Below are 21,794 nucleotides of genomic sequence, written 5' to 3' on the forward strand. Positions count from 1 at the left end.
GACGAATGAGAGTGAGAGGAGGGGTTGTGGCGAGTGAGAGCGAAAAGCATTCGGGTGAATGGTGATATCATGATCAGAGCTGGGTGTGATTAATGAGGTGGGGAGTCCGAGCGAGGTAGCCACGGGCAGTGGCGTAACCTCCCGCACAGCTAGTGATAATGGCCAAGTTTCGCGGGGACGTTCGAGTCCGGCAACTGAAAAAAAAAAAAAAAAAAAAGTTGGCGAGTGTTTCGTGAGGTGAGTTCCCCCCCTCCAGGCTGAGGTCGAACTCACGGTTCCTCCGCCCAATGGGCTTTTGGAATACGTGAGGGTGGTACTGTCGTTCGGTGGTTGGTGTGTTGTTTGTGTTAGCTAGACCAATCAGAGGCGCGCGTCCCTAGTGAGATGTCTGTGGCGGGTACACCGTCGTTATATGGCGAACTACCCGTTAAGCACCGGCTAACTACCGGCTTAAAACGAGCAGAGGGGGGCGGGCGGGGGGCGTGGATGAGGCTGGTGTGTCAGCGGACTCACAAGAGAGTTTGGGTGGGCGGGTTGCCTGCCGTGAGGGCCGTGTTAGGGGCAGATGGGGAGCGGCGGCAGTGTGCGCCAGGCAAGCGTTGCGAGTGGAGCGAGATTCGTCCCGTTGGCCATCCCCGTCTCACTGAACTGACTCCTCTCACTCACATCCTCCCTCCTCCTCCTCCTCCCACCTCCCACCTCGTGCGTCGTGCCCCTCGTCCGTGGCAGTTGGTTTTACACCGGTGGTGTTGGCAGAAGGAAGGGTTGGTGGGGGCCTCTTTCGCTCTGTGTGGTGTGTGGATCTTGTAGCCAGAAAGTTCAACTTTGGATTGGTGAGACAGATCACTGATTCGTCGAGACTTGCAGGTGCCGCCCTGATCGCCAGTGGTTCGTCGACGTGTTTGCCAAGATGCTCCTCAGGTTAGCCACGTCCCTGGCTCTCCTCGCCCTCTTACAAGGTAAGTAGCCACTTGGTGTTCCCGCTTCTGATACCCTCATTGACCCCATGTGGTGGCGGGCGTGGGGTTTGTGGTAACGTGAATGGGGCGTTTGCTAGTTCGTGTGTGTGTGTGTGTGTGTGTGTGTGTCGGGGTGTTCGTCAAAGTGGGTGTATGCATGTGACAGTGGTTATGGGGGATTTTGGCAGTGGGTGTTGAGCATGTGACACTGGGTGTTGGGACTTTTAACAGTGGGTATGATGTTTGTGGCAGTGGGTGTTAGAGCTTGTGACACTGGATGTGAAGCTTGTGACACTGGGTGATGGGGCTTTTGACAGTGGGTGTGAGGCTTTTGACAGTGGGTGTGAGGCTTTTGACAGTGGGTGTTGAACTTGTAACAATGGATGTTGGGACGTTTAGTATTAGGTGTGAGGCTTGTGAGAGTTGGTGTGAGGCTTGTGAGAGTTGGTGTGAGGTTTGTGAGAATGGGTATTGGGCTTGTAACCGTGGGAGGGAGGCTTGTGACAGTGGATTTGTTTGTCTTGTGACAGTGGGTTTTGGGTATGTAACAGTGGGTGTGAGGCTTGTGACATTGGATTTTTGGATTGTGGCAGTGGGTGTTTGGGCTTTTGACAGTGGGTAAGAGGTTTGTGACACTGGGTGTTGGGCTTGTGACAGTGGATGTTGAACTTATGACAGTGGGCGATGGGGCTTTTGTCACTGGGTGTGGGGCTTGTGCCAGCGGGTGTGGGGCTTGTGACAGCGGGTGTTGGGCTTGTGACAATGGGTGTGAGGCTTGTGACAGTGGGTGTTGGGTTTGTGACAGCGGGTGTTGGGATTATGACAGTGGATGCTGAACTTGTGGCAGTGGGCGTTGGAGCTTTTGACACTGGGCGTGGGACTTGTGACCGTGGGTGTTGGGGTTTTTGACACTGGGTGTGGGGCTTGTAACAGTGGGTGTGAGCCTTGTGACAGTGGGAGTTGGGCTTGTGACTGTGGGTGTTTGGGGCCTATGACACTGGATATGAGGCTTGTGACAGTGGGTGTTGGGCTTGCCACAAGTAAGCGTTGGGGTTTGAGTACGACGGACATACACATGTGTCGCACCGTCGCGGTCGGGGGTTTAAGTAAGGTCTTCATGTAATTTGAAAATGATTTCATCGAATAAGTCGCGATTCACTTGTTCGTCACTACGTATTTCAGTACAGTAACAGTTCCTTCTTCTGAGACGGCAGGCTCGCTTGACGTACGAGTCGCGCACGTACACTGCACGGGCCTCCTGGGGTCAAACCAGCATAGGTTCGACTCCTGGTTGGTGGCAGTCGGTCCACAGTCCACCCAGCTGTTCATCCTCCGCTCAGGGGCTGGTCGATCAGATGGGTTGCTGGTATAGGCTAGGGTGTGTGTGTGTGTGTGTGTGTGTGTGTGTGTGTGTGTGTGTGTTTGCAATAATGCAAGGAGTAACATACAGGGTACATATATACAAAGTAAATTGATGTTGTAACACTCTTACTGTAACACACAGATGATATTCCCACAAACTGGTAGGGAAAGATGGAATTCACCCTTCTCTCTGACGTTTGTCCTGGACCTGAAATTCATACAAATTGGTCATATTATACTTAGCTGTGTGTAAAGCCTCATGCTCTTCCAACACAGTGTTCCAGTAACTGAATATCTTGCCCTGCGAGAGGGCCACGGGAGGGGTCCCAGTGGTCGTGGTGGCAAAGGGAGGGGAGAGAGAGAGAGAGAGAGAGAGAGAGAGAGAGAGAGAGAGAGAGAGAGAGAGAGAGAGAGAGAGAGAGAGATTAAATGTAGGAACAGGGGCAAAGTGTGTCAGGGGTGAGTGTATTGCAAGTGTGCCCCGCGTCCAACGCGCGTGTTTGGGCGAATAATTCAGGGGTGTTGCGACGCATTAGCCTGTGCCGAACGAGGGTGACCCCCGGCACACTCCAAAGTAGCCCAAATATAGATGTGTTTCCTGGGTATTACCTCAGCCCCAGCACCGTCCAGGGCTGGAGTCGCTGTGGCTCTTAGGGCCGAGACTCGTTCCTCCGGCAGCAAGACTAAAGGAAAATTTGATCCTCTTTTTCTCCGTAGTGATGCGCGTTCGGCCGTAATTAATGTAATTCAAGGTGTTTTCGTTTCCTGGGTGTTTGTGTGGTCCTGGTGCTCTGTTGGTATTGACGCTGTGGTAGTGTTGAACCAGGTGCCGCTCGACGTGAGAGGTGTCGAATCTTCTCTCCTCCTAGATGACAGTGGTGTTGAAACCTCCCTCCATAGTCTCAGACGATAGTGGTGTTGAGCCCTACACCGTCCCAGATGACGGTGGTGTTGAACCCTCCACCGTCCCATATGACAGTGGTGTTGAACCCTCCACCGTCCCAGATGACAGTGGTGTTGAACCCTCCACCGTCCCAGATGACAGTGGTGTTGAACCCTCCACCGTCCCAGATGACAGTGGTGTTGAACCCTCCACCGTCCCAGATGATAGTGGTGTTGAACCCTCCCCAGATAACCATGCTGATGATAATAACTAGAGTCAGAACTAAGTTGTGGAATGATTTTCTCGTGCATACATGCTTTTTTCCCTTAAATTCTCCGTCAGTGACAGATGGTTGGCAAATAGATATTATGTTGCAGAGGCAAACGGCTCGTTAACTCATCTGAAATACGAGCGTCGTGATGTACAGTTGCCTTGTACACAAGTGGGACTGACAGTCGTCAAATATTTTCCTCTTTTTTATGGTTCCTGCGAGCTAGCTATTTATATCATCTGTGGTAACATTGGCTCGTATTTTTCCTCTAACCTGACCCCAGCAGATTAAGAGGCACTCTTAGATATAAGCATAAGGTTATTGCTAATGTGTTTTACGAAAGAAGTTTGATATTTATAAGATTAATAGATAAAAGTCCCGTTCTTAAATCACATTTCATTTTTTGTGAGTGTGTTTTTGTGTTTGAATTGTGGGTAAAGATAAGTCCCCCCCCTCACGTCGCGTCGTTGGCCTTCCGTCGTGTTTCGACACTGGCACATGACGTATTTTTAAGAGAGTGTATCCTCGTGTCGCATCGGGTTTGTATCCCTGTACCGTCGTGTTAACGCCTCTTGCATGTGTCTTGTTCAGGAACACGGTGCCTGACAGTGGCGGTACGTACACGCTCCACTTTCCCTTTTCTTTTGTCGCTTTTCTTTACTCCCTCGAAGTGTGTGTGTGTGTGTGTGTGTGTGTGTGTGTGTGTGTGTGTGTGTGTGTGTGTGTGTGTGTGAACAGGGGAATCGGGAAAAATGATATAAAAGAAAGGCTGTCTTTCACCATTTTGAAACACCAAGGAATGATATTTTGTTTCGCGTATTGTGCTGTCAATATGCCTCTGCTATTTTCAGGAGATTTCGTAAGTTTCAGTGAAAGTGCCAACCCCCCACGAGAGTCGTTTTTCCTCCCTGTTGGCTTTTAAAAAATTTTTCTTTTTAATTTTTCGTTAACTTGGCTTTGTTGGATGTTAATGGGAAGCGATGTTTTGGGAGGGAGGCAGGCAGGCCAGAAGAGCTTTCGGTTTCGTTCTCTTGTTGGTGGCCCGTGGAAGGTTTCTACCTTTATCTAGAAACCTTGCTGGTGGGGTTTCTAGTCCCTGCAATAGACGCGATGGGACCCCCACCCCACACACGACATGTTTTTGGGGTGTGATAAACTTGGCCTTTAACCTCGCCCTTAAATAGTTGTCGGATCAGAGGCAAGGCCATGATGCCCATGGGTCTTACCGTCGTGCTCAAGGGTCATATCGTCGTGCTCATGGGTCGTACCCTCGTGTTCAAGGGTCCCACCGTCGGGTTCATGGGTTGTACCGTCGTGTTCAAGGGCCATACCGTCGTGCTCAGGGGATCATACGGTCGTGCTCAAGGGTAGCACCGTCCTTGCTCGTGGGTCGCACCCTCGTGCTTCGGGGTCGTACAGTCATGCTCAAGGGTCGCACCGTCCTTGTTCATTGGTCGCACCTTCGTGCTTCGGGGTCGTACTCGTCGTGCTCAAGGGTCGCACCGTCCTTGTTCATGGGTCGCACCCTCATGCTTCGGGGTCGTACCGTCGTGCTCAGGGGGAGGTCACACCGTCTTGCTCGTGGGTCACACCGTGGTGTTCAAGGAGTTTCAGGATCCACGCCTCTCCAGTCTGATCTCTGACCGTCCCACGCTCTCATCTGGAGATGTGTCAACGCTGCTGACGCGTTCTGCTGGGCCCAACAACCCTCCTCGCGATGGCTCCGGATGCAACAGTGCCCTTGTTACATCCACCGTTCTGCTACTCTGTCAGGGAAGCTTGTGATGCCCCTTCCTCCCTAATGTCTGGTCAGCTCTAGGTGGAAGGTGACGTGCTGCCGTGTAGTGCACCTACACGATTTTTTTTTTCTCTCCTCCAGGCTTTGTAAACTTTGTAGATGAAGTTGACAAAGGTATACATATATATGTATCCTGAGAGATCCTCCGTGGCACTCGTGTCTAGGGCATTAGAACGAGTGGTACACACACACACACACACACACACACACACACACACACACACACACGAGACCATCGACCACTAGATCAACTCTAGTTTGTGAGGCCAACAACGTTCACGAACTAATTTAACAATTACGACAATTTCTCGAGAGTAGCAACGAGTTGAAAAGATTACGTGAGGGCTAATTGATACCCCCCCCCCCCGAATGAGCAGTATCAGTAATGCCTGTGCTTGTGGCCTGAGTTTCCTTGCACGCTTAACTCCTGCCGTGGAATTAGTTCAAATCTGCAGGGAGCATGTATTGAATAACCGTTACTGACCCCACAAAACTCTCTGTGTGTGTGTGTGTGTGTGGGAGGGAAGAAAAAAAAATACTCAAAGGAACCACATTAAAAGGGAGGGTATTCTTTCTTCCTCCCTGGGAGACTGAACGGTTCAACATTTTTTTTTCCCTCGTCTTTTTTTCTTTTTTTCCCCTCCCCTTCCTCCCTCTCTTGGTCGTAAGTGTTCCGACCTGGTCGAACCTTTGAGGGGGTTGGTGGGGGGGGGGGAGGGGATAAAGTGCGGTATTATGCAGCTGCGAGACGTGTTGCACCCGTGATGGTGAGCGATTGTCAGTGTATCGATCACCATTTAATGCCACGGTTTGTGTGAATAAGCCCAGAAGGACCCTTCGCCAGGACTATCACCTTCAGTAGCGACAACCCCCCCGCGGTAATCACTAGTCTGCCGGGGCGCAGGCTTTTAAAAGGTGGGGGGTTATTGGGGGCCGGGTGGCAGAGGAGGCATTAGTGCATGTCCAGCTTTGAGGCGAGGGGCTTTTGAAACCAGTGATACAGGTAATTGCCCGGTTGCACTAAACGCGATCACCAGCTTTTGTGAACGGTTATACGGTAATCACCACTGTACACACACACACGCACGCACACACACACACATACACACGCTGTCACTTGGCTATGAGCAAGAACCCCGTCAAGTTTCCATGGCAAATTTATCGATGAGGGAAAGTATTGGAAGCGGGTGTGTACGTACACTAGCGCCTGGTGGCTGGCGCTACATCATTCAGCCGCAGGAGATGGATGGGTAAGGCAGGTGTGTGTGTGTGGGGGTTGGTGGTGTCCCTTCGGTGCGCCAGTCACAGGGCCAGCCACTGACAGGCCGCCACCCCTTTGAGGCTTGGGGACTGGCAGGGTCACTTTACCCCCCCCTCCGGTAGTCACCAGTTCATCTCGAAGGGGGGGGGGGGGATCCTGGGAGGGTTGTGGGTGAGACGGCTCCAGTTACTGGCCCACACCGACCCCGAGGACCACCCCAGGTGCCCCCAGACAGCATCCTGGACGGAGACCACATCATACTCGTCACCTCCGTCATGTTTCATTTTCGGATCCATAAATACCATTTCCACTTTTCCTCCTCCTCCTCCACCACCACCACCACCACCGCCTCTTTTTTTTTTTCTTCTTCTTCCCCTGAACCGTCGATCTTTGCGGTCGATGCTGGCTGCAACACACCCACGCTCCTCGAAAATCCTCCCTTCTCATCTCTTACTTCGCCGCAGCCTGTGTTTTATGTCCTCCCCGCACCACCACCACACTCCCCGCTTGCGTCTGACGAGCTAATCCACCCGTGAGCTTCCCCCCCCCCCCCCTTCTCTCGTGAGAGATCTTAAGACACATTTTTCTTTGGCTGTAGACAGAGGTAGTACAGTCCTTGCGTCCGCCAATCCAGTCTTTCGTCAGGGATGCCTTTACCCCAGACCACCAAAACATACGACGTGGAAGTGTGTGTGTGTGTGTGTGTGTGTGTGTGTGTGTGTGTGTGTGTGTGTGTGTGTGTGTTTGTGTGTGTGTGTGTGTGTGTGTGTGTGTGTGTGTGTGTGTGTGTGTGGCACCTCACCTCACCTCTCGCCCTCACAAAGCATCCATTCCCTTCACCTTAGCCTCAGCAGCCTCACCATGTCTCGCCTTTCGTGTTGCCTTCGACGTCCTTAGGTGATCACGCCTAGCATGAACCCCCTCCCGCCGCCCCAAGACATTTGGCGCCTCCTCGAAACGCTCCTCCCACCCCGTTGCTTATGTAGCTCCCTCCCCCACACCTGTCGTGTCCTCTCCTGCAGTTAATTCTGCTCTCGCACGTCCATTCATTTTCATTAGATTGCACTCTCATTTTTCATCCGGAACTTCCTTCCCCCCCTCCCCTCTCTTCTGACTATGCTAAATATTGGTTTTGGTTCGTTCTTTCCTGTTTTACCTTCGTATTACAGTTTTGGTCTGTTTATTTTCAGTGCGAACCCTCCTGTTGCATACTCTCGTGGTAGATTATATTTTACATTTGATTTCCATTTCAGACCTGCATTCCACACTGTAATTCCCATATTTCTCACGTCTTTCTCTCTCTCTTTCTCGGGCCGTATATTTCTCACCATCTTTGTCCTCAGCTTGTCCAAGAATATTTCTTCCTCAGTACATTCACTCCACTGTATTTTCTTCGTCCCTGCAGCACTTTAGCTTCACATTTAACGCACTCCTTTTGATACATCCCCTCTTTACCCTCTCAGCTTTTTTTTTTTTTTTTTTAATTTCTCACCCTTCTGACTCCACATCCCCTGTACTTTACTCTCCTCCATTGTCCATCCGCCTTTCTCTTGTCCTTACCCGGTCTGCCCAGCACCGGGACGAAGCGTTGCCGTAGTGTGCATCCGTTCCGTCATTACCCGTCAGGTACGTCCCATGCCCGGGTTGGGTTGTCTCCTACTCTCCACAGTAACCACTTCGACAGTATTTTTCTCTTACCTCGACCCCCGCCACCGCCCTTGGGGTAGGCTGCGACTCCTCCTCTGTTGGTGAACTGAAGATTTCAGCAATGCGTGTTCTACAAGGGAGGGAGGGAGGAGGGGGGGTGGGTGTCGACTTTTTCCAGTGCAACTGGTGCGTGCTCTCTCTCTCTCTCTCTCTCTCTCTCTCTCTCTCTCTCTCTCTCTCTCTCTCTCTCTCTCTCTCTCTCTCAGACGCTGTTCTCACCATCTCTCTCTTTCCATCCCTTACCGTCGTCTCGCTCTCCTCTTACCCCCCACCCCATCCAAGACAGAGAATAGTTTCCCCCCCCCCCTTCCTCCCTTGATGGCGATACTCTTATTCTTCTTGTCTGCGTGGACGTTGACCTTGACCCTCATCGCATCGACCTCCGTCCGACCTGACCCCCTCTTCACGAGTGACCGACCGCGAGCGGTGGGTCAACCTCGTCTTCCTCCTCACGACAGCATTGTTGCCGCCAGCCCCCATCATCTGCTCCTCGCGTCAGCCAGTCAGCCAGCGGTGGTGCCCGGCAGACCCACCTCCGCTTCATACCACCTCCGCTTCATACCACCACCGCTTCATACCAACTCCGCTTCATACCACCGCTTCATACCACCTCCGCTTCATACCATCGCTTCATACCACCTCCGCCTCATACCCACGACCAGCAAGTCGTATTGCCTGCCACACCAATATCCTTTCCCACCGGGCACGCAACCCCCCGCCCTCAGTGTCAAGGGTGGCGTACCACTCCCTCGAGCTGCTGCTGCTGCAGCTTCCTCACTCTCACCGCCTCCTCCTTGTGTCTCTTAATCGTTAAAGTCCTCAGAGGCTTATTTTTTCTTTTTCGAATTTCTTTTCCTGTGGATTTACTGCCGCAAAAAAATTCGGGTTTCCGGGCGGGCGAATAATCTGGCTGGCACACTCACGATATCTGGGCGGGCGGGGGGCCTGTAAAACACCAGGTTTAACAAGCAGTAAGATATTACGTATTATGAATAAGGAAAAAAGAGATAGACACAAATTTGCCGGTAAGTAGGGATAGATTTCGCCTAAGCACGGATGGCTTTTCGCATGTGTTGGTGGGGGATCGGTTTTTATGTTCCATGTTCTGAGAAGAGACGGGAGTGTGGGGGGGGTGTGTGTGTGCTGGATGAGGTGTGCTATACGGATAAGGATGCTGTGCGGATAACGGTGCTGTTCGGGTAACGCCTCCTGGGATAATTACTGATGTCCGGATAACAGAATGTCGTTTGTTATTGCGACTAATGATGGCTCTCTTGTTAACCTAACGAGCGACTTAGTTTATCACACTTGCAGCTGTTCCTGTACCTTTCCATCCGTCTTTGCACCTTTCCAGCTGTTTCAGTATCTTTCCAGCTGTTTCGATATATTCTCGGTTGTCCCTGTGCGTTCTCAGGTGTTCCTGTACACTTCCCAGGTGTTCCTGTACATTCCCAGCTGTTCCTGTACATTTCCAGGTGTTCCTGTACATTCCCAGCTGTTCCTGTACATTCCCAGCTGTTCCTGTACATTTCCAGGTGTTCCTGTACATTCCCAGCTGTTCCTGTACATCCCCAGCTGTTCATGTACATTTCCAGCTGTTCCTGTAAATTTCCAGCTGTTCCTGTACATTCTCAGCTGTCACTGTACATTTCCAGCTGTTCCTGTAAATTTCCAGCTGTTCCTGTACATTCCCAGCTGTTCCTGTACATTCCCAGCTGTTCCTGTACATTCTCAGCTGTCACTGTACATTCCCAGCTGTTCCTGTACATTCCCAACTGTTCCTGTACATTTCCAGCTGTTCCTGTAAATTTCCAGGTGTTCCTGTACATTTCCAGCTGGTCCTGTACATTCTCAGCTGTTCCTGTACATTCCCAGCTGTCACTGTACATTCCCAGCTGTTCCTTCACCTCGCCAGCTGTTTCCCCACTGATCCTGTGCCTTCCTCGCTGTTCCAACATCCTTCCCTGCTGTTCCTTTTGGGGGAAGACTGATAGGGGGGTGAGGGGAGATTATGGGGTGGGTAAGGGGAGACTGTATGAAGCATGGGGGGGGGGGACTGGGAAGGGTAAGGGGAGACGAGGAAGGACGAGGGGTTGACCAGAGAGGGGTAAAGACAGACAAGACAGGATGAGGGGGGACAGTTGGCAGGGGGCGGGAGTAAAGACGATGCTGCCGTCAAATGCTTTGCCATATTAGCCTGTATTCTGACGGTAAGGGAATGACAACATACAGATGGCAAAATACATACAGTGACGTACCTCAGGTACGCTTGGTAACCCACACAACCTATTTTGAAGGCAGGGATTTTAGTTCTCTCGGTAGCTTCACACACACACACACACACACACACACAAACACACAAACACACACACACACACACACACACACACACACACACACACACACACACACACACACACACACATACACACACACGCACGCACAGACACGTCACATTAAACCAATTACAACGAGATTTTATTCGCTCATAAAAGTTATACGACATATCTAGAACATCATGCCATAAAACATTCTAAACACCATATAAGATAAGCATTGTACATATTAAACATGGCATTTTGAACCTGCTTCTCTTAACGTTTTGGATGTGATATTGTAGTTAAGTAAACGAACACATTAGATACGAGGGGTGGGAGGGGGTAGATATATTTATATATACATGTATATATGTACGTCTATTTGCCACGAATACATGGCGGACCTTTGACATGATAAACTGTACTAAATTAAAGTTTGCATGATAAAATCACATTGACCCATGAACTGTGCTGATAGGTTGGGTAAACGCTACTGCAATAAATAAATCGGGATGGGGGTTTGGTTAGGTTGGCCCTACGGTGGCTTGACGAGGGAGGTTGTAAAAGTGGACAGGTTGCCTGGTGGTTGGGGATAAGGACCAAAAATAAAAGGTGAATTTTTTTTTTTTTTCTTTCTGTGGGCACTTCAGTCGTAGGTGTAGTTCATCATGATGGTGGAGACGTGAGGTTACACAGTGAGAGGAACGACACCACGTGAGGACATAAAGATGGGACGAGACTCGCGACAGCCATGTTGATCAGCAGACATGAATGCCATCACTCCGAGGTCGCCTTCGTCAGGAGTGCCTCTGGAAATGACCTGAAGCTGCCGACCCCATGATCCCTCCCCTTCTGGATGCCGGAGACATGAACTCCATCCCGGTCATCTGTCTCACGGTATCCTACCGAGGCGCCCTCAGAGGTCTGGGTTGAGGGCAAGAGTGAAATAACCCCAAGTAGCCCAGTCCCCCCGATTGGCGCCTCCAATTTCAATCCTAAAGTCAAATGGAACCCGAAGGTCTAGCTTTCTCCCGAGGGTGCCAGACGGCTCGCCCGTTCGGCTTGAGGAAAAACAGAATTATGGTATTTCCCGTAGAACCTCGGGCCAGATACTAGATCATATTACCACAGACCTCCACCTTGGAATCTGGACAAAGGTTTGATGGAGATGGAGAATAATTCTTCAGACGCCCACGAGATTGCAAGTAAGCTGTTCCAGAGATAAAGGATTGACGTGCAGGTCAAAGGAAGAAGACGGAGCGGATGTAGGAGAATCTGATGTAGTGTCTGGACTTGAATATGGCGCCTCGCTACGACAGAAGAAGATACGGATGTAGGAAAAGCCATGTCGCGATCCGACTTGTATAAATGTCTCCTCACCACGACTTGGTGATGCATTTTGATGTGACCAGAGGAAGGGTAGCGTTATCCCCTCCTTTATTGTGTGACTTGTAAGTGTGAACTCACTGTAGGAGGCAAACTCCGCCCTGTGGTAGTAAGGTAGATGACCAAAATGCTTTTTTAATTTTTTCTTTGTAAATATATTATATGTATTTACTGCCACTGTGATGATCTCAAGGAACTAGATGCGTCTTACTTAATGGCTGTATTGTAGAAATCCCAGCTTAATGGTTGGACAGTATCATTAATTGTAGGGATTCGAGTAGAGTGGTTGGACTGTGGGTTGGAGGGGTGGCGGCCAGGGACCGATTATTTTCCATTTGTGAAAGATTACTTAATGGGTCCTTTCCGGGCTTTGGATTTTGCTTCTTGCCGGCTGGATGCCGAGGACAAGCTGCCCGTGGATCGCCGGGGAGGTTAGGTGGGTGGATGAGGCTGTGGGACCATCTGTAGGGAGTATATTCTGATGCTCCTGGAGGACCCGGCCGTCTCCTTTATGTATGGTAAGGTGATGTAGGGCCGTTGGGAGACATTGCCTTTCACACGGCATAGGGGGATAGTGTGCCTGTTGGACTGAGGGGAGTCGATAGATGCACGAGGAAGGAGATTAACAAGGAAAGAGAGATATGAGGAGGACAGAGGATTATTATAAAGGTCTTTGAAGAGACAATGGGAGAACGAAGAGCGATGATGGACGAGGGAGAAAGAGGGAGACGATGGGCCGGTAGGGAGGAGAGAGGACGACAGAATACGAGACAGGAAAGATGGAGTAAGATTTGAAATAATGAAGGATTGTCTCAAGACTTGAGGGGTGTTGATGGGCGAACGAGGAGGGGAAGACGATGGTGGTGGATAAGAGAGACAAGGGAGGGGTGGAGAACGAAGGGAAATTGGTGATAAAGGGAAGGTAGTGATGACACGGGAGGGTGTTCGAACTGTGAGGACATGTTGCTGTCCTGAAGTGTGTGGCAGTCAGCTAAATGGTCATGAGAACAGCTTATGGTAGTGAGAAAAGCTGATGGTAGTGGGAACAGCTGATGGAAGTGGGAACAGCTGATGGAAGTGGGAACAGCTGATGGAAGTGGAAACAACTGATAGAAGTGGAAACAGCTGATGGTAGTGAGAACGATCCTGCAGTTGTTAACGCATGGGAAGGATTGGCCCGACCACTGACCCAACCCTTAAGGGTCAGTTCGGAGGTCGTTACGTCGTGCCTAAGGGTCGTACCGTCATACTCAAGGGGGTTGAAGATAACAGCCATGTGTAAAGAGGTTGTTAAAGACGATCAGTGCGAGGCTAACTTGTTTTTGATGTGTGGTTGTGTATAGGAATAGCCACTCTCGTATTGCTTATGTGTATGCTTGTGTGTGTGTAAGCGATGTTTACTGTCGTAACGAGGTTGTTAGGCAGTTGTCAAGTGGCTCAGAGGCAGTATAGTGTAGTAATATAGTGGATAAAACAATTGTTTACATTTATTTTTGCGTTGATGAAGACAATACTTCTCTTCTGTCTTTGGGGGTTGTGCAGTGTTTGTTTAGATTTTCGCCTGTAAGGGATCCTTGTGTGTTTCCAACATCTGTTTTTATGTTTCAGAAACTTTTCTTTAATGGTTCTTTTTGTAAAATTTCTTTTGGGTTACTTTACGTTCTTTTTCTTTTTTCTTAAGGTGTCCTTTTGTAAAAGTTTGCTTTTAAGACTCTCCTGTTTGCAAAGTTTATATTTTACGCATCTTGTCTGCATGTTTTCTTTCAATGTCTTGTTTGTAAGTGTAGGTAAATTATTTTTATTCTAAACCGTACGTGTTTTGCAAAGGTTATAGTCGAACAAGCTTTCCTCAGAGAATGTTTTTAAGTAGTTTAGGTTGAAGGTGTTGAATTTGGCAATAAGAATTGTTGGTAGTTACGATGTTTTCAGTTTATAGTTTATATGATGCCTGAATGTTGATGTAGTGAGTAGAATTTGCATGGAGGAAGTCTTCGCTTATCTAGTGGTCCTGTTTACTTGTTTGGAAGTTTTGCTTTGGCTTGGTTTTGCTGAGGCGTTGTTTGCTTGTTTGAAATAAGTGTTCTTTGTCGACTTTAAAGAATCTGATGATTCACTGGATAAAATTAGTTCTTTGCCAAGATTTTTTGTGTGTGCTTAGTGAAGACAGTGTTGTGTGCATCCTAACTGTGGGCTAATGGGAGAGGGTTTTGCACTTGTGTTGCCCCGTCTCTTAACCATGTATATATGTACGTCTTTACACACACACACACACACACACACACACACGCTACCATCTGTCACGTACCCATTTTTATCAGCCAGCTCTTAGGGGAAGATGAACAGCTGGGTGAACTGTGGGCCGGCTGCCGCAACCAGGATTCGAACCTATGTGGGTTTTTGTTCCCTGATGATCCCGTACATGCTTGGTGGTCAGTAAGGCTAGCTGCTACACCAGGAAAGTCCTTGCTTGATTGTTTTACATATTATGTCTCTCTTTTTTTAAACTTTTCACTTTGCTATGGGTAGTTTTAGGTTGCCTCGTCTGATCGTTACATTGGCAGATATATTCAGCAGTTTGTGATGGTCTCCCTTGACCCGTGGTACAATGGGAGAGGGTCTCTGTTAAAACATTTTTTTTTTTTTTTGGTGTGGTTTGCGAGGCCTCTGTTTTGTTGATGGTCTGTGAAATTGTTTATGGTCTCGTATTTGTGTTTCTATGCAGGAGGAGTGTGTAGGTCACGGCCCAATGACCGATGGGCCAGTCTGTCGCAGACTTTGTGGCAGGAAAATTGTACGCTAAGCTGGTCCTGCTCTCTGTGTGTGTGTGTGTGTGTGTGTGTGTGTGTGTGTGTGTGTGTGTAACCAAACCCACACGCCCCCTCGTTCGGCTCTGAGCTCAGCTGTTACGTCAGCTTTTTGACTTTGGTTTAGCTTCACGTTCGAACCCCCCTCAGCTCGAGAGCTTGGACTGCGTGGGAACTGCTTCTCTCTCTCTCTCTCTCTCTCTCTCTCTCTCTCTCTCTCTCTCTCTCTCTCTCTCTCTCTCTCTCTCTCTCTCTCTCTCTCTCTCACGACCCAGCTGTGAGTGGGTACCAGCTCATTATGTGTTGGGAAGTTTAAAAAAGCCGAGTGGACGTGACGCTGCCTGGTTCACCCTCCCGCGTGCCCATGGCCGGAGATGTTTACTACACTGTACAACACTGATACCTCCCCCCAACCCACCACCCCAACCCCCATCCTCCCCGTGGCATCGGGCCTCAAGAGGGGAGTCTTTGAATAACTTGGACCTTAGATACACATATCTCAGAGTTAGAGTTTAGATACAGTATCTCAAAGTCAGACTTTAGATATACAGTATCTCAAAGTCAGACTTTAGGTATACAGTATCTCAAAGTTAGACTTTAGATATACAGTATCTCAAAGTCAGACTTTAGGTATACAGTATCTCAAAGTCAGACTTTAGATATACAGTATCTCAAAGTCAGACTTTAGGTATACAGTATCTCAAAGTTAGACTTTAGACGTACAGTATAGTTGTAATCATTTGGCCTCAGCTCCACATACTGTGCTAAGACGGGTTTTGATTGCCTATATGACCCTGTGTTCTATGGTCGTGCCTGAATATATAGAATGAACCTCTGTGTTGAGGATGAGTTTGCTGAGGAAAACGTTGTGTTCGATCCTCTAACCTTCTTGAATGTCGACTCGGAACCCTTAACGGTGTTATTCGTACGCAGTGTTAGATCGTTTGAGTGTGACATTTAAACTCGGGCGGGTATATGACTTTGCCTTTTTAAGCCACCGAAACATACGTGGCAGACATAGGACACGTTACTATACATATCTTCTATGTATTGTATACAACAGTGGAGCAGTGTGATCCTCGAGTCTAGATAAGTGGTGAACCCACGACCTGTCTTGCCTCTCTCTCTCTCTCTCTCTCTCTCTCTCTCTCTCTCTCTCTCTCTCTCTCTCTCTCTCTCTCTCTCTCTCTCTCTTTGAATTTAGATTGGCTAGGCTAGCATGGCGTTCCCCCTGGAGGGTAAGGGCTCCGCTGCGTGTGGTAGACGAGCGGTCAAGTGTGGATGTGGCTGGTGCAATGCTGCCGTCGTTGGGGGCCATCCATCCAGCATCACCCCCTGCCTGTGTCGCCTCCTCCTCCGCCGCTGCTGGGAAATGATGGAGTTAATGAAGAGTTTCCAGACAGGGAGGAATTAGCAGGGTTTTCGGCGGGAGTTTGTGGCGGTTCCCAGCTCTTTGCAAGGAAGGAGGTGGTCTCCGCTGCCTAATTAGCTGGCGGCGGGAGGGGGGTCTTGAATTTGTCCCGTCCGTTTACCACGGTCCACGGACGCGAGGCAGTCAGTTGTCTTACGTGGGTAGGTTTATTTAATCCACGGGGGAGGCTGAGAGTGTTCGAGGGATCTCCTTCAAGTCTCCCTGGTGTTGTAGGAGGTGGGTGAGGGCGTCAGTGATCACCGAACATGTCGACCGCTTCAGCTAAACGATTATTATTTGCCTCCCCCCCTCCTCCCACCACCCAGTGGCGCTGGTTGTCAGACTCATCGGTACGACGACTTACAACCCACCATCCCTCCCGGTGTAGGACGACTTGAGTCGTCGCACTCAAGGGGTCAAGTCATCGCAGGGAAGGGACTGAATGGTCGTACTCCAGGGGACAGGTCATTACAGCCGCACGATCGATAATCCGATGTTCTCAAGGGTCAAGTCCTCGCACTCGAGGGATTAAGTCGTCGTCCTCAAGCGATGAGTCACGGCGCTCCAGCCAGCAGGTCACTGTAGCTCAGTAGGTTGAATCGCCGTTCTTAAGGGTGAGGATAAACACCTCTCCTCCTCCTAGGAGGCGAGGCTCTTCTCCATAGTGCATACATGAAATACATCGCGTCATCTCTCGTGTTGTGGAAAGCTGTGCGATGTTCCTCCCCTCCGCATCCGCGTAAACCTGTTCCTCTCCGTCGTTCACAGTGAGTGGCAATCATTCTCTCAGTCGTATGTCTGTGTAGATTATCTAAGGTCGTTGGATCTGGTGACGTTGGATGCCCGTGTGTCATGGTTCGGCCGAGGAGGTGGTCACGCCCGTGATCGGTTCATTGATTGCTCTCAGGGTGTTGGGTATGTGACGCGCGATGGTACGTGATTCGGTTCATGGTTATGCATCGGTGAAGAATGAGAGGCTTTTCTTGACCCGTTATGCTCCCGAGGTGATAGGGGTCAGAGCATCATCCCCAAGTGGTCATACCGTTGTGCCTAAGGGTCGTACCTCCGTGCTCTAGGGCCGTGTTGTCGTGTTCTAGGGCCGTACTGTCGTGTTCTAGGGCCGTACTGTCGTGTTCTAGGGCCGTACTGTCGTCGTCAAGGGTCACACCATGGTGCTCTGGGACTAGACTGTCGTGCTTAAGGACCTCACCATCGTGTTTCAGGGTCGTATTTGTCATGCTCAAGCAAGGGTCGTGGCCTCGTGCTCTTGGACCGAGCTGTCTTGCTTAAGAGTCGTACCTTCGTGCTCCAGGGTCGTATCGTCGTGCTCGAGGGAGCGTACCGTCAGGCTCGCGAGGTTAAATAGAGCAAGCAACCTGGGAACGGCTTTACACACACACACACACACACACACACACACACACACACACACACACACACACACACACACACACACACACACATCCACTAGGTGCCAGTCGTGCGATAAGCGGCAGTTTATGACATTGGACTTTAAGAGCAGCTGTTGCGTCCACACGTCAAGACCATCAGTATTCAGCAAGTCCCTCCTCCCCTACGAAGAAGGAGGCTGTCATGTCGTTTCTCTCCTGTCTTAACCTCCGTCTGCCTGCGAACTGGAGCAACACACACAGGTGACTCTCCGGGGAGGGGGGTCATCATCTCCCACGAACCAGGGGGGGGGATGAAAATGTAGAATAATGGTAGTAATAGATAAATGAATAATGATAGAGAACAGTTTATTGAATTTAGCCAATCGGCTGAGTGTGCACACTCGAGGTGTTTATTAAAGATTTTACAAAACTAGGAGGTCATGAAAAGGTATATATATATATATATATATATATATATATATATATATATATATATATATATATATATGTGTGTGTGTGTGTGTGTTCTGGAAAATGTTTTGCCAAGTGTGATAGGGATATTTTTTCTTTATGTATTCACAAGTCAATTTAGTATCCATCGAGGGCCATCGTGAGTAAGACTAAGGCACAGGTTTATCTGTTACCCTGACTGCTTGTCTTCACGTCCGGGGTGAACAGGTGGGTGCTGGAGGGTCGCGTCGCGCAAGGGTAAAGCCCTTCGTCGGGAGAGGGCGCAGGCGGGCAGGCCGCCCGGCGCCCCGTGGGCGCTCCGGCATCAGCTGACTGGGCGGCACATCTGGCGGGATGGAGGAAGTGCACGGGTCGACAGCGATGCATCTCCGCACCCTCCCAACCCCACCCGCTCCGCCCTGCCCTGTTGGCCTGCCCCGCACTTGCGCGGCTGGTTCAGTAAGCTGGAGAGAGAGAGAGAGAGAGAGAGAGAGAGAGAGAGAGAGAGAGAGAGAGAGAGAGGGAGGAGTTGTAGCTCTCGTTGTCTTGTTTCCACCGTCGTAAACGTTCGCGGTTTGTCGTTTCCACCATTTCCGGGTGACGAACGTTTGTGATTGACAGTTTGTTTCTCCTTTTCTAAGGTTCCGCAAACGTTTCGAGATGTTTATCCTCTCTAACTTCTTTCCTTATAGATTGTAAGCGTTTTTAGTATAGCTTTTGTTTTCAGGTATGTCAGCACACACGCACTGAAGACTTTGGTGACGGTTTTTTTTTTGGGTCCACTTATGAACTACAAACGTTCATGATGTGGCTTTTAATGCTAATATCATGGGCTGCAAACGTTCTTGTAGTATTTCTAACCGTGATTATGAACTGCAAACGTTTGTGTTGTGCCGTTTGTTTTCTCTGCCACAGATACGTACGTTTTCTCTGTTCACGGATTGAAAACGTTCCTCATGCACACTTTGTTTACTCTGTGGGGTGCAAACGTTTGCAAGTAAAACGCTATTTTACCACCAGCACAACTGCTGCTACTACTACTACTACTACCACCACTACATTGCCACAACTCATACTGCTACTGCTATCACTACTACTAGTGACACTACTACTACTACTACTACTATTACTACAACTGCGATCGACTACTATTACACCACGATCGATGAGTCGTACTACGGAGCTCAGTGGTCGTACCTCCCTGCTCAAGGGTTGTTCTGTTCTGCTCGAGGGTCGTACCGACGTGTTCAAGGGTTGTTCTGTTCTGCTCAAGGGTCGTACCTCCCTGCTCAAGGGTCGTACTATCGGTCTCAAGGGTTGTTCTGCTCTGCTCAAGGGTCGTCCTGTCGTGGCCATGGGGTTAACCTAACCAGGTTGGTCGGTGCCGTTAAACACCTGTAGAAGGAACCCATGATAACTCCGTGGCCTGTGTCGTGGTGGGACAGGGTCGGAGAACGCCGGGAAGAGCATGTGTAGAGTTCCTGGTGGTAATTACCTATCTGTATGGGTAATGGAAATGCGTGTGTGTGATTATCTATTTGTACTGTACGTGGAGGGATGTTCTACACGTGTAAGTGGCGCCCCGTCCTTTGAAATTTCTCTCATGTTTTACAAATTTTTAAAGTTTCTGTATGCTGTGTATGTGTGTGTGTGTGTGTGTGTGTGTGTTGTGTGTGTGTGTGTGTGCGCGGGCGCCAGACCCGGTCAACGACAATCAGGCACAAGTTCAAGTGTCGTTAGGAGAGCCGGTAAAGATTTTAGCGACCTCGCCACAAGACGCAACGACAGATTTTGGCTAATTTGAGACCCGTTGGCACAGCTGGCTCCATTCTTAACCACTTGGTTGGTCCTTCAGATTAAAGCCATGTTGTCCCTTGGCAAGAAAGGATATACGTTTTCTGTCTATATACATACATATATATATATATATATATATATATATATATATATATATATATATATATATATATATATATATACAGTATGAGAAGTGAAATATAGCAGTGTTCATGCCTTCGCTTCCCACACGCGTGGTCTTCGGAAATTACAGTAGAAAAAACTCTGGGGGAAACGTGAAAAGATATTGCAGTAGCTGTAATCGCACTGATATATTTATTGCCTTTTTTTAGTTTGTGCACGCTCGTGGATGACCCATCCGTTCATCCTCGGGGGACCACGATGATGATCTGTAGGGTAGGAGGTGAGGAAACCCGGCCACACCGAAACTTGTTATTCCACGAGCAGATCAGCGAAAGGATCAGCTGGACGAGATATGCGAGTCAGCTGTGCCTCTAGCAGCAGCGGGAACAGCAGTAAGGTGCAGCTGCGCCAGCAGGAGGCTGTGTGGAAGGCTTGGACGCGTTGTGGGAGCCTCGACAGCGGCGGCAGTAGGGTACATCTGTTCCTGCAGCAGCAGCAGCCGGCTGACGGAGACAAAAGCAGGAGGAACAGTTTGGCCCGTGATGACCAGCGTCTGCCCCAGGACCCGTGACGAGGAGTGTGCCGGGTAATGTATTCATGTATTCCCAGGTAACGCCTGACGAGGGCTCTCTCACACAGGAAGCGCCCCCCAGCGTTAAGTTCCTCCTAATTCGCGGCTCTGTCGGCGATAGGGCCGCGCATGTGAGGAGGAGGAGGAGGAGGCCGCCCCCTCCCCTTCTCCAGCGCCGCCTCTGGACAACTCGGGTGCTCCATCGGATATAAATGGACAGGAGAGGAGTTTGTTATCGCGGGGTGCGCGGGCGGGTGCGGGTGTGTGCGTGCGTGTGTGTGTGTGTGTGTGTGTGTGTGTGTGTGGGTAGGAGGACCTGGTAAAGGTTGGAAGGCGGTTGGCGCAGCCCATCCCGGGCGTTCTGCTTTGCATTACGTCCCGCATTGTTGCAACGGATATTGCTACAGTTAGTTGACGCGGCTGGGTGGGATCAAATTCTGTGCTGCACGCGAGACAGAGAGGATTTTAAGTAGCATTCCAATTCCCCGTCCCTTTGTGGAATACGAGATGAAATTACCTGGAGCATCCTGGCAAACGGAGGAGTTGTGTGTGTGTGTGTGTGTGTGTGTGTGTGTGTGTGTGTGTGTGTGTGTGTGTGCACCGCTCCCCCTCTCCAGCTTCTAAAAATGCATTCCTCGTACATTTTCTACTTTATCTCCCCCCCCCCCCCCGCCCCCACCCCCTTGTGGCAGTTTGTTGCAAGCTCAGTAGGTTGCGTCGCATCCGCTGTACATTATTCCGCAAAAGAATTGAAATGCATACAGGACCGGTGCTCGGTGGGTGGGGAGAGAGGTGGGTGGTGTGTGGGGGGAAGAAGAAGCACCACCTCGCCATTTCGTAGTTCCTCAGAGTTTGGGGAAGGCGGTCACGGGGCGCGTCGTGTAATGACGGGCTCTCCAGCTGTGGAGGTCGTCGTGTTTGCGTCGTTCCGCTGAATTATGTAGAAGTCGTGGAGGGCGGAACCATCGTAAACACCGCACTATCGCCCCCCCCCCCCTCTCTCTCTCTCTCTCTCTCTCTCTCTCTCTCTCTCGCGCGCGCGCCACAGTTTTCTCCCAAGCTAAGGATTACACTTAACAAGAAAGACTTTTAGATCTCAGGTATATATATGTATATGCCTCATCCAAAAGACAGACAGACAGACACACACACACAAAGGATCCTTTCGTGTAACCAGTTATAACCCTCGAATGATCATTGTCCTACAGAAGTGCAGCAGAAGGGGTGAGGGTCAGCGAACTTGAAATCAACAGACTAGACCTTAATGAATTAGGGATCATGTTCAGGAGGTACAGTGAGGTG

General features: G+C 49.9%; 1 protein-coding gene across 1 annotated transcript in view; it reads left to right on the top strand.

Moving 5' to 3' along the window:
- The first annotated feature begins 556 nt into the window (after positions 1-556).
- Positions 557-21,794, top strand: part of LOC139746816 (kin of IRRE-like protein 1) — a 668,931-nt gene continuing 647,693 nt past the window's right edge. The window contains exon 1 of the mRNA XM_071658392.1: positions 557-959. Coding sequence (XP_071514493.1) covers positions 911-959 — 49 coding nt within the window. The 5' untranslated portion in view covers positions 557-910. The remainder of the gene's footprint in view (positions 960-21,794) is intronic.

Source organism: Panulirus ornatus, chromosome 66, assembly GCF_036320965.1.
Source record: "Panulirus ornatus isolate Po-2019 chromosome 66, ASM3632096v1, whole genome shotgun sequence".
NCBI classification, from domain to species: Eukaryota; Metazoa; Arthropoda; class Malacostraca; order Decapoda; family Palinuridae; genus Panulirus; species Panulirus ornatus.